This window comes from Mytilus trossulus, chromosome 7 (genome assembly GCF_036588685.1).
Source record: "Mytilus trossulus isolate FHL-02 chromosome 7, PNRI_Mtr1.1.1.hap1, whole genome shotgun sequence".
In the NCBI taxonomy this organism is placed as follows: domain Eukaryota; kingdom Metazoa; phylum Mollusca; class Bivalvia; order Mytilida; family Mytilidae; genus Mytilus; species Mytilus trossulus.
This window is the reverse complement of record NC_086379.1, coordinates 36,426,140-36,441,884: the sequence shown is the minus strand read 5'-3', so window position 1 is coordinate 36,441,884 and position 15,745 is coordinate 36,426,140. Positions and strand designations below refer to the sequence as shown.

Below are 15,745 nucleotides of genomic sequence, written 5' to 3'. Positions count from 1 at the left end.
GTATTTGGCACAACTTTTTGGAATTTGTGGGTCCTCAATGCTCTTCAACTTTGTATTTGTTTGGCTTTTTAACTGTTTTGATCTGAGCGTCACTGATGAGTCTTATGTAGACGAAACGCGCGTCTGGCGTATCAAATTATAATCCTGGTACCTTTGATAACTATTTACACCACTAGGTCGATGCCACTGCTGGTGGACGTTTCGTCCCCGAGGGTATCACCAGCCCAGTAGTCAGCACTTCGGGTGTTGACATGACTATCAATTATATGGTCATTTTTATAAATTTTCTGTTTACAAAACTTTGAATTTTTCGAAAAACTAAGGATTTTCTTACGCCCAGGAGTAGATTACCTTAGCCGTATTTGGCACAACTTTTTGGAATTTTTGGGTCCTCAATGCTCTTCAACTTTGTATTTGTTTGGCTTTTTAACTGTTTTGATCGGAGCGTCACTGATGAGTCTTATGTAGACGAAACGCGCGTCTGGCGTATCAAATTATAATCCTGGTACCTTTGATAACTATTTACACCACTGGGTCGATGCCACTGCTGGTGGACGTTTCGTCCCCGAGGGTATCACCAGCCCAGTAGTCAGCACTTCGGGTGTTGACATGAATATCAATTATATGGTCATTTTTATAAATTTTCTGTTTACAAAACTTTGAATTTTTCGAAAAACTAAGGATTTTCTTACGCCCAGGAGTAGATTACCTTAGCCGTATTTGGCACAACTTTTTGGAATTTTTGGGTCCTCAATGCTCTTCAACTTTGTATTTGTTTGGCTTTTTAACTGTTTTGATCTGAGCGTCACTGATGAGTCTTATGTAGACGAAACGCGCGTCTGGCGTATCAAATTATAATCCTGGTACCTTTGATAACTATTAACGAACTCGTTGGTAGGAGTGCTTTGTAGATTTCGTCAAGAACCAATTGCAGTAGTCTGCGATATTGAACAAATGTTTTTACAGTTCAAAGTGAGAACTGAACACCAAGATTATTTACGATTTTTGTGGTGGGACAATTATGAAGATCTTTCGAAAGAACCGTGCGAATACAGGATGAACGTCCATTTTTTTGGGGCCGCATCATCCCCTGGATGTGCCAATTTCGGACTTAAACAACTTGCTAATGATTATGAAGCCGATTTTGGTTCCAAAGTATCGAACTTTATTAGACGTGATTTTTACGTTGATGATGGTCTTAAATCTGTGTCAAACGTTACAGAAGCAGTGAACCTTATACATGGTAGTGTAGAAATGTGCAATAAGCGTGGTCTTCGGTTGCACAAATTTTTGTCAAATTCTAAGGATGTTTTAGCGCACATACCAGAAAAGGATCGTGCCAAAGAGTTGAATTTAAACTTATCACATGATGAACTTCCAACGACAAAGACATTAGGAATTGAATAGTGTATTGAATTAGATGTGTTTCAATTTCGTATCACGCTCAACAACAAGCCGCCTACAAGGCGTGGAATGCTGTCTACATTAAGCGCAGTATATGATCCGCTAGGTATTATCTCACCCATCATTCTTGTTGGGAAACAGCTCTTGCAAGATTTATGTAAGGATCAAACCGATTGGGATACCCCGTTACCGGAAGATATCCAGAACAAATGGGAAAGGTGGAAGCAAGACTTAATAGACCTTGAATTATTGAAAATCAATCGTTGCTTCAAACCGGTTGACTTTGGCGAAGTAAAATTCATAGAATTTCATCATTTTTCAGATGCTAGTTCAAATGGTTACGGTCAGTGTTCGTACGTTCGCCTTTTCAACTTTAAACAACAAGTACATTGTGCTCTGGTTATTGGTAAATCTCGAGTAGTTCCGTTAAAGCCCATTACGATTCCCAGGTTAGAGCTTACGGCTGCAGTAATCTCCGTGAAAGTCAGTGCAATTTTTAGAGATGAACTTGAGTATTCCGATAAAAATGTCACTGAGTATTTCTGGACCGATAGTAACGTAGTACTAGGTTATATTGCGAATGATTCCAGGCGTTTTCATGTGGCTAACAGAGTACAACAGATTCGCGACAACACCGAACCATTTCAGTGGAATTATGTCAGTTCTGCCGAAAACCCAGCCGACATTGCTTCTCGTGGAGCTACACCGATCAAATTAAGAGAATCAAAGTGGTTTACGGGACCAGATTTCTTATGGAATGCGGAACACGTAGTCAGAAAGGAATTATCGGATACGTCTAAACCGTTATTGAATGACCCGGAAGTCAGAAAAGTTAAAGTAATGTCTACAAGTACTTGTTTACCTCCTCCTGCGTCCATACTTGAACGTTTAGAATACTTTTCAGATTGGAACAGAGCTAAACATGCGACAGCTCTTTGCTTGAACCTGAGAAATGCGTTGCTAGCAAAACGTCCGAAGGGAACCTGTTTATCCGTTAACATGGAAGACATGCGACAAGCTGAACTTGAAATTGTCAAAAGGGTTCAAGACACTTTCTTCAAGGAAGAATTACTCATATTGCGTTCATTTGATTCTGAAGGACCGTTTGAAGCCAACGACTCAGCTAAAGTGCGAAACAATACTATGAAAAAGAAATCGTCTTTGTATAAACTTGACCCCTTTCTCGACCAGGACGGCATCATCCGAGTTGGTGGCCGCATCCGACGTGCTGATCTGAGCATTGATTTGAAGCATCCTATTATATTACCTAGACATTCTCACGTGACCGAGCTTATCATGCGCTATTTTCACGAAAAATCATTTCACCAAGGACGTGGAATTACTACGAACACAATACGTTCACATGGATATTGGATAATCGGATGTAGTTCTGCTGTTTCGAACCTTTTGTCTAAATGTGTTACATGTCGAAAATTGCGTAGCCAAACTCAGGTACAGAAAATGGCTGATTTACCGGTAGACCGACTAGAGACTATGCCTCCATTCACGTACTGTGGTGTTGATCTGTTTGGACCTTGGTTAATTAAGGAGGGCCGCAATGAACTTAAGCGGTATGGAGTTTTATTTACCTGTTTGTCATCGAGATCAATTCATATCGAAACTGCTAACTCTTTAGATACGAGCTCTTTCATTAATGCATTGAGAATATTTGTGTCTATCCGCGGACCCGTAAGGCATCTTCGGTGTGATCAAGGAACTAACTTTGTTGGAGCCGAAGGAGAATATACTAAGGCAATGTCTGAATTGGATTTTGACCGAATCCGTCAATATCTACTTGAACAAATTGGATTTCGTACAATTTAAGATGAACGTTCCGTCTGCTAGTCACATGGGTGGCGTTTGGGAAAGACAGATACGTTCTGTCCGAAACATTCTTTCAACTTTACTATGTCAGCTAGGAACTCAGCTTGATGATGAGTCGTTGAGAACTTTAATGTCTGAAGCAACAGCTATAGTGAATAGTCGACCACTTACGTTGGAAAACCTGAACGATCCGCTTTCCGTTGAACCGTTGACACCAAATCATTTATTGACTATGAAAAGTAAAGTTTTTCTACCACCACCTGGAAACTTCATGAAAAACGACGTATATTCCAGAAAGCGCTGGAGACGGGTTCAGTTTCTTGCAAATGAATTTTGGAGTCGTTGGAGGAAAGAGTTTCTTTCAAATATTCAGTCTAGGCAAAAATGGATCGCTCCGAAGCGAAATTTATCTGTTGGTGACATTGTTATGATTAAGGATGACAATTTAGTGCGAAACATGTGGAAACTAGGTCGAATTTGCAAAACATTCGTTGATGATGATAATTTAGTCCGAAAAGTAAGACTCGCAGTAGGATCAACGAATTTGGATCGTAGAGGCGTCCGTAAGTCAAAACTCACCGAGCTAGAACGACCAATCCATAAGATGGTCTTACTCCAGGAGACCGAATAATTCCCTGATGAGGAGCCATACGAATAACAGGATTATACATTGTTATCTCCCTTGTCAGTAAACGAACGAAATATGCGAACTAGATCAGTGTGTAATTGGCCCAAAGAGGTAAATTTGTTGTGTTTTTGTATTGTGCGGATATTGTGCTTGATTCATATGTCATTCGAATATAATTTCTGTTTATTTTGACTGTTTTACTAAGGTTGTTTTCATTTTTCTTTGTAGTTTTCACGTAAACTTCGAACCAAGTACGAGGGTACCTGCGACACTATGCAGTCTATTGTATTGTGTATTATACATTCATGCGTTTTATAACAATAAACAATAAGAATTTATTGGACTTGAACTTTGAGACCCAACTACTACTACAACAATAATAAAAATATTATTGTAACATTGGAGACTTATTGCCGGAATGCAAAGTTGGATGAGGAACCGATTAATTACAAATGTAACAATAATTACTGAGGCTACGGTTACATTACGTTATTGTTACATGAAAAACATTAATGTACGCTAGATTGATTAAACTTAAATCTTTTATAATTGTATTGCTTCATTCTTTTATATGTACTAAACAATACTTGTAATTTAATACTGATAAATAATTAAATATTATTATTCAACAAGTGTACAACTTGAATAGTTTTACTGCGTATTAATGGTTTTGTCTTTTGATGTTCTTAAAGATACTACTCAAGATTAGGAGTGTGACTGTCAAAGGCGAACAATATAGTTCAATGGTTTCACCTTTTTAAAGTATTTAACTGCGCACTTACTCTTATTACTGTCATTGTACTTTAGACCAATTTTGTTTATGGTGAGAAAAAAAAACTTGGGATGCGTTTTAAACGAAACTTAAACAATATCAAGACATACATTTCATACAGCTTTATAACTTTGCTAACTGTAACTTAAATACTAAGAAATTATGTATGTACACGTATCCGTGGAGGACGTAATTTCGTTCATAAAAAATGTGTCGGACATGAAAACAACTTACTGGATTTGTAGAAATTGTCATTGTAAATAAAAAATTACAGTAAATAAATTGTATGTTATAAATGTATGTTATAAATGTATGTTATAAATGTCCTCAACTTTTATTATTTAGTACATATTATTAGTCCCATCGTACATTGCTTTTTTCATGTAACAATAACGCAATGTAACCGTAGCCTCAATAATTATTGTTACATTCGTAATTAAACCGGTTTCATATGGTATTTTGAACCCCATGGTAAAATGAACCCGGGGTCAAAATACCGCTATGGTAAATGGAACCCCCACCCATGGTAAATTGACCCCCCCCTCCCCCCCTGGTAAATTGAACCCCCAGTTTTTTTCATTCTAGATGATTAATTAAACAATTAACATTATATAAAAGCTAATCAGATATTAAAAATCATTGATACAAGAGGGGGAGGTCAATTTTTAATGATTGGTCAAAAGAAAAATATTTGCTTGGTATAAGTGCTCTGAAGTCTTAACCAACATTTCATTCAAAAAACTTCTTAAAGCATTATAAATAGACCATGTAGCTTGGACACTTACATTCTTTGAAATTCAAAATATTCATATAGAATGGTAGACTTAAGTTTCAATTCTCCATGGTAAAAAAGGGGGAGGGGGTCAAATTACCATTGCTCAGTTAATCTAAAAAGTAAAATTTTCATAACATCTTTTCAAGCTAATAAAATGAATACAAACTACTTATTGGAGTATAATAAATATGTAAAGGAGTTACAGTAGCAAGATATTTTAACATTAAAGGTCTTTATGTATAATAGGGGGTTCAAAATAACATGACTAAGTAAAATTTCCAGCATGTTAAATACATACAAACTACTTATTGAAGTATCAAAACTATGTTAAGGAGTTAGAAAAACTTGGATTTTTAAAATTCAAGGTCCATAGGAGGGGGTTCAATATACCATGGAAGGGGGAGGGGGTCAAAATACAATGATTTTTTTTTTCTTCTTCAAAATATCTTTTCAAGCAAGTTTAAAAATGCTTTCAAACTACAAATTGGAGTATTACAACTATGTTACAGAGTTAGAATAGCAAGAATTTTTCAACTTTAAGGTCTATGGTAGGGGGTTCAATATACCGCAGGGGGTCAATTACCATGGCAAAATAAAATTATCAAAATGTCTTTTCCGGTATGTGAAAAACATACAAATTACTTATAAGAGTATAATTTCTATGTTAAGGAGTAAGAGCAGCTTGAATTTTTAAATTCAAGGTCTATACTCTAGTAGGGGGTTCAATATACCGCAGGGGGTCAAAATACCACGGAATTTAATTTTTTTTTCAAAATATCTTTTCAAGCAAGTTAGATACATGCATACCAACTACTTCTTGGAGTATTGTTACTATGTTAAGGATTGAGAATAGGTGGATTTTGTTAAATTGACGGTCTATAGGAGGGGGTTCAATATACCATGGAAGGGGGAGGGGGTAAAAATACAATGGAATTTTGTTTTCTTCAAATATCTTTTCAAGCAAGTTAAATGCATTCAAACTACAAATTAGAGTATAACAACTATGTTACGGAGTTAGAAAAGCAAGAGTTTTTGAACTTTAAGGTCTATGGTAGGGGGTTCAATATACCGCAGGGGGGTCAAAATACCATGGCTATGTAAAATTTAGCAAAATATCTTTTCCAGTATGCTTAATACATACAAACTACTTATTGGAGTATTTTAACTTTGTGAAGGAGTTAGAATAGCTTGAACTTTTGAAATTCAAGGTCTATAGTAGGGGGTTCAATATACCGCAGGGGGGTCAAAATACCATGGCTAAGTATAATTATCAGAATATCTTTTCCAGTATGTGAAATACACACAAACTTCTTGTTGGAGTATAATAACTATGTTAAGGAGTTAGAATAGCTTGAATTTTTGAAATTCAAGTTCTATAGTAGGGGGTTCAATATACCGCAGTGGGGTCAAAATACCATTTTTTTGTTCTTCAAAATATCTATTCCAGCATGTTTAATGCATACAAACTACTTATTGGAGTATTATAACTATGTTAAGGATTAAGAATATCTGGATCTTTTAAAATTAAAGGTCTAAAGTAGGGGGGTTCAATATACCGCAGTGGGGTCAAAATACCATGGAAATTATTTTTTTTCAATATATCTTTCCCAGTTTTAAATACATGAATACAAACTACTAATTGGAGTATTATTACTATTTAAGGGATTGAGAATAGGTGGATTTTGTTAAATTGAAGATCTATAGGATGGGGTTCAATATACCATGGAAGGGGGAGGGGTCAAAATACAATGGAATTTTTTTTCTTCAAAATATCTTTTCAAGCAAGTTAAATGCATTCAAACTACAAATTAGAGTATTACAACTATGTTACAGAGTTAGAATAGCAAGAATTTTTGAACTTTAAGGTCTATGGGAGGGGGTTCAATATACCGCAGGGGGTCAAAATACCATTGCAAAATAAAATTATCAAAATATCTTTTCCAGTATGTGAAATACATACAAACTACTTATCAGAGTATAATAACTATGTTAAGGAGTTAGATAAAAAGGAAAAAGATATTTTGAACATTTTACTTAGCCATTTATTAATAATAATTTTATTATTGTTTCATTTCCATGTAACCGTAGCCAGTGCCAATAACAAAAAGGCATTGAGTGCAGATCTGGGTGTACTCGCAGTTACTGACAGCTAGTTCAAAGTCAATACCAACCAAAAAAAATCATGCATCTAAGACCAAATAATCAAGCAGAACACATAAAGAATCCATTGGATTATCCGATTTAGTTTAAGACGTCATTAACAGTCAAGAGATTGTGACGAAACAACTCTTACCCTATATGTGGCGACGGAGTCTGTTAACGAATTAGAGCTGAATAAATCCTGATGATTTTCCTTTGTTCCGAATTCACATTATGGAAAACAAATAATTTAATTGTTTTCCTCGAATAGATTAATAGTTGGTCGCTTAATATCCTCGTGGACTAACAATCCACCAGCAAAGGCATCGACCCAGTGGTAGAAATAACATTAACGGTACCAATTTTCCTGCACCAGATACGCATTTCGACAATATATGTCTCTTCAGTGATACTCGTGGCCAAAATATTTGAAATCCAAAACTTATATACAAGATGAAGAGCTATAATCAAAAAGGTCTAAAAAGTAGAGCCAAATTCGTGAAAAGAATCAGATCTTTGCATGAGGGAGATACATTCCTTAATTTATAATAATTTCTAAAATTTGGTAACAGCAAATATAGTAGGGGGTTCAATATACCGCAGTGGGGTCAAAATACCATTTTTTGGTTCTTCAAAATATCTATTCCAGCATGTTTAATGCATACAAACTACTTATTGGAGTATTATAACTATGTTAAGGATTAAGAATATCTGGATCTTTTAAAATGAAAGGTCTAAAGTAGGGGGTTCAATATACCGCAGTGGGGTCAAAATACCATGGAAATTATTTTTTTTCAATATATCTTTCCCAGTTTTAAATACATGAATACAAACTACTAATTGGAGTATTATTACTATTTAAGGGATTGAGAATAGGTGGATTTTGTTAAATTGAAGATCTATAGGATGGGGTTCAATATACCATGGAAGGGGGAGGGGTCAAAATACAATGGATTTTTTTTTCTTCAAAATATCTTTTCAAGCAAGTTAAATGCATTCAAACTACAAATTAGAGTATTACAACTATGTTACAGAGTTAGAATAGCAAGAATTTTTGAACTTTAAGGTCTATGGGAGGGGGTTCAATATACCGCAGGGGGTCAAAATACCATTGCAAAATAAAATTATCAAAATATCTTTTCCAGTATGTGAAATACATACAAACTACTTATCAGAGTATAATAACTATGTTAAGGAGTTAGATAAAAAGGAAAAAGATATTTTGAAAATTTTACTTAGCCATGGTATTTTGACCCCCCCCCCCTGCGGTATATTGAACCCCCTACCATAGACCTTAAATTTCAAAAATTCATGTTATTCTGACTCCTTTGAATAGTAATAATACTCCTATAAGTAGTTTGTATGTTTTTAACATGCTGGAAAAGATATTTTGAAAAAAAATAATTTCCATGGTATTTTGACCCCCCTGCGGTAAATTGAACCCCCTACCATAGACCTTAAATTTCAAAAAATCATGTTTTTCTAACTCCTTAACATAGTAATAATACTCCTATAAGTAGTTTGTATGTATTTAACATGCTGGAAAAGACATTTTGAAAAAAAATATATCCATGGTATTTTGACCCCCCTGCGGTATTTTGAACCCCTACTATAGACCTTGAATTTCAAAAATTCTAGCTATTTAAACTTCTTAACATAGTTATTATACTCCAACAAGTAGTTTGTATGTATTTAACATACTGGAAAAGATATTTTGAAAATTTTACTTTACAAAAAGGCATTGAGTGCAGATCTGGGAGTACTCGCATGACCCCGGGGTCATTTTATCGCATGGTATTTTGAACCCGGGTTCAATTTTTAGGGGGTTCAAAATACCATATGACACCGGTCCTTACCAAACCATGCATTCCGGCATTTAGTCTCCAATGTAACAATATAGCAATAATAATTTTATTATTGTTTCATTTCCATGTAACCGTAGCCAGTGCCAATAACAAAAAGGCATTGAGTGCAGATCTGGGTGTACTCGCAGTTACTGACAGCTAGTTCAAAGTCAATACCAACCCAAAAAAATCATGCATCTAAGACCAAATAATCAAGCAGAACACATAAAGAATCCATTGGATTATCCGATTTAGTTTAAGACGTCATTAACAGTCAAGAGATTGTGACGAAACAACTCTTACCCTATATGTGGCGACGGAGTCTGTTAACGAATTAGAGCTGAATAAATCCTGTTGATTTTCCTTTGTGCCGAATTCACATTATGGAAAACAAATAATTTAATTGTTTTCCTCGAATAGATTAATAGTTGGTCGCTTAATATCCTCGTGGACTAACAATCCACCAGCAAAGGCATCGACCCAGTGGTAGAAATAACATTAACGGTACCAATTTTCCTGCACCAGATACGCATTTCGACAATATATGTCTCTTCAGTGATACTCATATACAAGATGAAGAGCTATAATCAAAAAGGTCTAAAAAGTAGAGCCAAATTCGTGAAAAGAATCAGATCTTTGCATGAGGGAGATACATTCCTTAATTTATAATAATTTCTAAAATTTGGTAACAGCAAATTTTAACCACACATAAAAATCCGTATTTTCATGCCAGTACCGAAGCACCCAAGTACTGGCTGCTGGGCTGGTGATACCCTCGGAGACTAACGGTCCACCACCAATACGCGACAAGAAAACAGTACAAACAAACGTAAGTAAACATAGCACAGAAAAATACACAATGAATGTTGTTACAGTACATTACAATATATAAACCGCAGAATAACAACAGACACCTCCAATAAATATACGAGAGTACACAAGGGTCCCCTGCCGGAGCACCCGAGATCACCCCTAGTTTTTGGTGGGGTTCGTGTTGTTTATTCTTTAGTTTTCTATGTTGTGTCCTGTGTAATATTGTTTGTCTTTTTGTCTTTTTTTATTTTTAGCCATGGCATTGTCATTTTGTTTTGGATTTATGAGTTTGACTGTCTCTTTGGTATCTTTCGTCCCTCTTTTTTCCACATACTAAAAAAAACGTAAGCGTTACCAGGAATGATCAACATCACAAACAGTGATTGTCAATGAAAAAATAACAAAAAAACATAAAAGAAACAAACCACATTCTATTTTATTTTATTTAGCGAATACTTCGACTTCAGCAAAATTAATCACTGTTTCTTCTATTTTATTTTCCTTAAGCATCACCTTGACGTAACGTGCTACCATTGGTACTTTGCAATATATGTTTACAATTTCTCCGTCTGCAGCTGGACCTTTATAGAAACCACATAACTTCATATTAGATAATGAATGTCCAATAGTAACTTCCACATTGCGGAGTCTATCGCCTACAAAATAAACGTAAACTACACAAACCATTGAAGTATTGCTCCATTAAAGAATAACATGATTGTGTGATTACTTATTACGATTTTATTTATGGATTCGTAAAATAGTTCTGTTGATTCTAAATGTGAAACATTTTATGATTTTTTCTTAATGTATTTTAAGTGATTTATAAATAAAGTAAGTATGTATTTGCTAACTTGTGTTTTTTTTTTACTCTGTGGTCGACGTGTTGTCTCTTTGATGCATTCCCCATTTTCATTCTCAATTTTATTTGTTTGAAAAAAACTGTTTAACCCACCAGTTTTTTCTTTAAATATCCTGTAACAAGTAAGGAATAGGACAGTAAACAGTTATCAAAGGTACCAGGTTTATAATTCAATACGTTAGACGCGCGTTTCATCTACATAAGACTCATCAGTGACGCTCATATCAAAACGATTATAAAACCAAAAAAGTACTTAGTTGGAAAGCATCGAAGACCTCAAAGTCCAATGTTATGGCAAATATGGCTAAGGTAAAATTGAGATTTAATATTCTTGTTAATCAAAACAAGAGGTAATTAATATGAAACTTGAAAGCATTTATATATATAGTTTTCAATTTAGACTCGTTTATATATATATAAATATATATAACTCGTCTAAACATCAACCCAACAATGTTAGATCTGTAAATTTGCTTTCGCAAATTTTTGGTTCTTCCCTCGCCGGGATTCGAACCCATGCTACTGTGATATCGTGACACCAAATCGCCTGCACTGCAGCCGTCCCGCTAGACCACACGACCACCTGGGCTCTCATAAAAAGAGCTATCGGTGGGCATGTGTTACCTTTCCACGTCAGTTTTAATCTAGCGGCGTACTACAGTACATGATATATAAGGCATGAAGATGTTATTGTTACAGATCAGCTAAATTATCTATAGTAAAGGATCCTACATATTTATAAAAATGCACACTCAAACATGAATATAAATTTCTCCTAATTGGTTTAATATTGTATAAAATAACATAAATATCCTTTAATTGTATTTAATAGAAATCTTACCACAACATTCTTTCCTGTTGTATATTTTGATTAGTTTGATTAAACAACTGTTGTTCAGATCAACCCAGAAATACGGATAACTTTCACCGTGCCAAGTACCATTTTTCATTGTAATTTGTGTGTGTATAAAGTTACTGAGGTCTCCATCGACAGCCTTATCACATTTATGGTGTTCGTGATATGAACTTTGTCTACATGTCTTATGTAACGCTAGATTCTTCTTACCACACGATCCTATTTAACAATGTAGGTATGTATCAATTAACATTAAGTTCAGTACTCAAATGAAAAGGAATAAATAGTCAATATTTTGTCTATATCTACTGGTTTAGAAAAATACAGTGTTCTGTTTTTCTCATATTAATTCTACACATGTTGAAATACATTCACTCAGAAGGTTTAAAAAGTAGTATTTTTGAAAAACACTTTAAAAAAAAAAAGAAAAATCCATTAAATCTCACTCATATATATGATATGCTTAACATTATTAGATAATATAAGTAAGTTACAACCTAAGGCAACCTTAAATGATGTTGAAAGTGACAAGTCTTTAGAGACAAAGCTGTTATTCACGTCTTTTAATGTGCAGTTTGGTCAGATAGAACATTATAACTAGTATTCAAAATGACTAACATTACTATTTATTAGGGGAAAATCCGTATGTTATAACATTAGTACATGTGTATTAAATGCCTTCAACTTAATTTAAAATTATGCTCATACTTTACTCACCTTTATTCCAAATTTGTTTCACGTCAGTACTTTCCTTCGGTTCATCAACCTTTGCCATCAAAGCATTGCTTTTGACTTTTCGCTCAAACTCTCTAACCTTTATCTCCAAGGCTGCTTGGTTTAAAACAAAATTCGTTATTTTCTGTGTGGTTATCAAAAGATACCGATGAAAATAAATTCTACCCTCAGATTCTTATAGAAGAATATTTACATTTTTGTCATATTTATCTTTTGTAAACAAAATGGTTATCAAATGATGCGTTTAGTCAAAACCAATAATTTTTGCCACTGCTGGTGGAGTTTGTCTCTCAGAGTGTAGTCAGCACATCTGTTTTGAGTTGTATTGATATGGTCTAATTGTAAATAACGGTATACAAAATTTCCCATTTTTCGAAATAAATTATATCCTTTTGTCATTTTTTCTATGTTGAACGGTCATTTTGGTCAAATAAATCATTGTAATGAATAGTTTAGAGGCCTACATTACTTTTATTCGGAAAAGGATCAGACACTCCTCATTTGATTAAAATAGTATCCAATGACTTCAAATAAGTGTAATAATTATGCCCATATTTTACTTACCTTTATTTTGATTTTCTATAACCTCAGTACGATTTTTTAACTCCTCAACCTCAGTCTTCAATGCATTGTTTTGGATTTTTGTCCCGAGCTCTGTAACCTTCCTCTCCAGTTCAGTGCAACAACTTACGGTATTGTTTCCAGTAATTATTATCTGGCACGTTAGTCCGACGTGAAACAAGCAAAGTAAAATGAAGAACGGCATTGTCGACATTGTAATAGTTGGAAAGATGCAGTTGTTCGTTTTATTTTCTAACTTCTGTAATTTGTCGCCTGAAATGATTCCTCTAACAGCTGCATCATGCAATATTAAAAATATACTAATGATTTGTCATATTGATGTGAAGTTACATTTGTCTACTTACAGAATGGGAAATTTTTACTTTAAAATATTCCTTCCTCTCTTCTCTAATCATAACGACATCAACTCGAAAGTTTGTTTTCTCCCTACATTGTTTGATATGGCATTGATTAAAATTTATTTGAAAACATCATCTGATTGTAACAGCTATGTTGTAGGAGGATATTACTGTAATATTTTTCATTTGTTTCCACGAGTCATGAGGGCAAATGAAAATATGAATTTCAACACTGCAATGTGTTACGATATTTCTCCATTTGAAACAGTTAAATTCAAATATTTAAATCGGGAGACTTGTCGATACCAAGAAAAAGTGACGTCAAAATATTTCTACTAATCATTTGCTGAGAACAGATATTTCACCAGAAACATTTTTACTCACACCGCTCAGGAAATGTGTAAATCACAAAAATCAGAGAAACAAAAAAAAAAATTGCAGTGCTGTGGAACTTGGCTTTATTTAACCGTAAACTGTTGAAACATTTAAAGCTGACAAACATAGCACATATCTAGTCGAAATTTGGATAATGAAACGCCATAATAAATGAAATTCAAAAAAATCAAAATTTGTAATTACACACAGTCCTTTATATGTAGATGATTAAATGTTTGCAATGAGAAATTCTGAAAATCTGTTTGATTATGGAAATAGGATTGACAGTAAACACCTTGGTATTGTATACATTATGGAAATTTAAGAGATGACGTCTACTTATCTACCATTAAATATCAATCTTTAAAGTGAACGTCAAAGATATACTTAGACAAGATTATTTTTTTGAAATTAAAAATATTGTTTTCATATAGAAAAATCTGTTCGAGCGATTTCATTGAGCCGAAACTCCTCCGTCCCATACAGAGTCGGAAACAAGTGTTGTATGACGTATAAATGTAGTGCTTTGTACTTCCTAAATTTGTTTTTGAAACAATATTTTTTCTACAGAAAATGGCATTTTCATTAGAAAATATCAAAATTTGGAGACCGTTGTCGATCCTTCTCTTAAACAACTCGCTCATGTTCAGTGCATATTTGAATATACAGATTTGTTATTTTCAACATATTTAAATTGATTTTTTTTGTATAGCTAATAGGATTCTGCAATTTGAGTGTTTCAAGTATTTGTAGTAGCGTCAACGGTTTCTGAGATACAAGAGAGGTTGATTCCTGATATAGTGCTTTAGATTAAATTTTTTTCATGCAATTAAGATGATTTTTTTTTTTCGATTGTTTTGCTCATTTTGATTCCTTTTGGTAATATCAACGAATTGTAAGTAGCTCATACTGTTATTGGGTTACAATGGAGAAATATACTGAAAATCAAACACTACCACACTTTTCGTGAAGTACTTATTGGTATTTTCCAAACGAGATGAATCGGCACTTTTTATGTTCATTATTATAATCACTTTAAAAAGAACAGCATGACATGTTTTAACTGTGTCCAAATCCTGACTGTGTCCATCTTATTGTTGTGTCCACCGTTTTACTGTGTCCAGACGCTTTGTTTCGACACTTGCCCAATTGTACCGCGATCCCGCAGGCATCTTCAAGTAATTTATGAATTCAACCACTATTTTTCCTATCGTTTAGCGTTAAATATCTTAAGCAATATCTTTTTTTACAGTGTTCACACTGTATAGACTTAAGAGTTTTCCCTGTCAGATCTGTATTTCTACCGATTGTACCTAGATGTATCTTGACAGGCACATTTTAACCTGGAGTAGATTCTAGTTCGCATTATGGTTGGCGATTCGGGAATGGGAGATACCAGAAGATGTTAACCCTGTCTAAGTACCCGGTCTACATCTTTAAGGAGTTCCTGCAATTTCAGCAGTTTTTTTGTATTTTACCTTGGTTTGTATCTAAATATTATCACGGAGTTTGAGCATCTGTAAACTACTGATACCAGAAACATCATCAATTTTCTCTATTGTTCTGTGTTGTTTCGTTTTGATAGCGTGTTTGGTTGTTAAATGTTAGATTTCAGATGATAACACTAGTTTTAAAACAATGTGTTAGTTCTACCAATAGAATATGTTTACAGATTTGTCAAAGTGAATTACACGCATGATCAATCGCAGTCAATGTAAAAGCTTAAAAAATGATGTTTACTAATTGTGTGAAAATACACTTACTAAAGTCAATTAAATACCGACATCTATTCAAGTGA

At 34.2% G+C, this 15,745-nt stretch overlaps 2 protein-coding genes across 2 annotated transcripts; one reads left to right on the top strand and one right to left on the bottom strand.

Moving 5' to 3' along the window:
- The first annotated feature begins 1,473 nt into the window (after window positions 1-1,473).
- LOC134726377 (uncharacterized) lies at window positions 1,474-3,228 on the top strand. The gene has a single exon (XM_063590777.1). The coding sequence runs from the start codon at window positions 1,474-1,476 to the stop codon at window positions 3,226-3,228; it is 1,755 nt and encodes a 584-aa protein (XP_063446847.1).
- A 7,384-nt stretch (window positions 3,229-10,612) lies between these two features.
- LOC134725010 (fucolectin-7-like) lies at window positions 10,613-13,492 on the bottom strand. The gene is made up of 4 exons (XM_063588464.1): window positions 13,217-13,492; window positions 12,635-12,745; window positions 11,903-12,136; window positions 10,613-10,855 (listed from the first exon to the last, which is right to left on the bottom strand). The coding sequence occupies exons 1-4, from the start codon at window positions 13,425-13,427 to the stop codon at window positions 10,641-10,643; spliced, it is 771 nt and encodes a 256-aa protein (XP_063444534.1). The 5' UTR covers window positions 13,428-13,492; the 3' UTR covers window positions 10,613-10,640.
- Window positions 13,493-15,745: the final 2,253 nt, after the last annotated feature.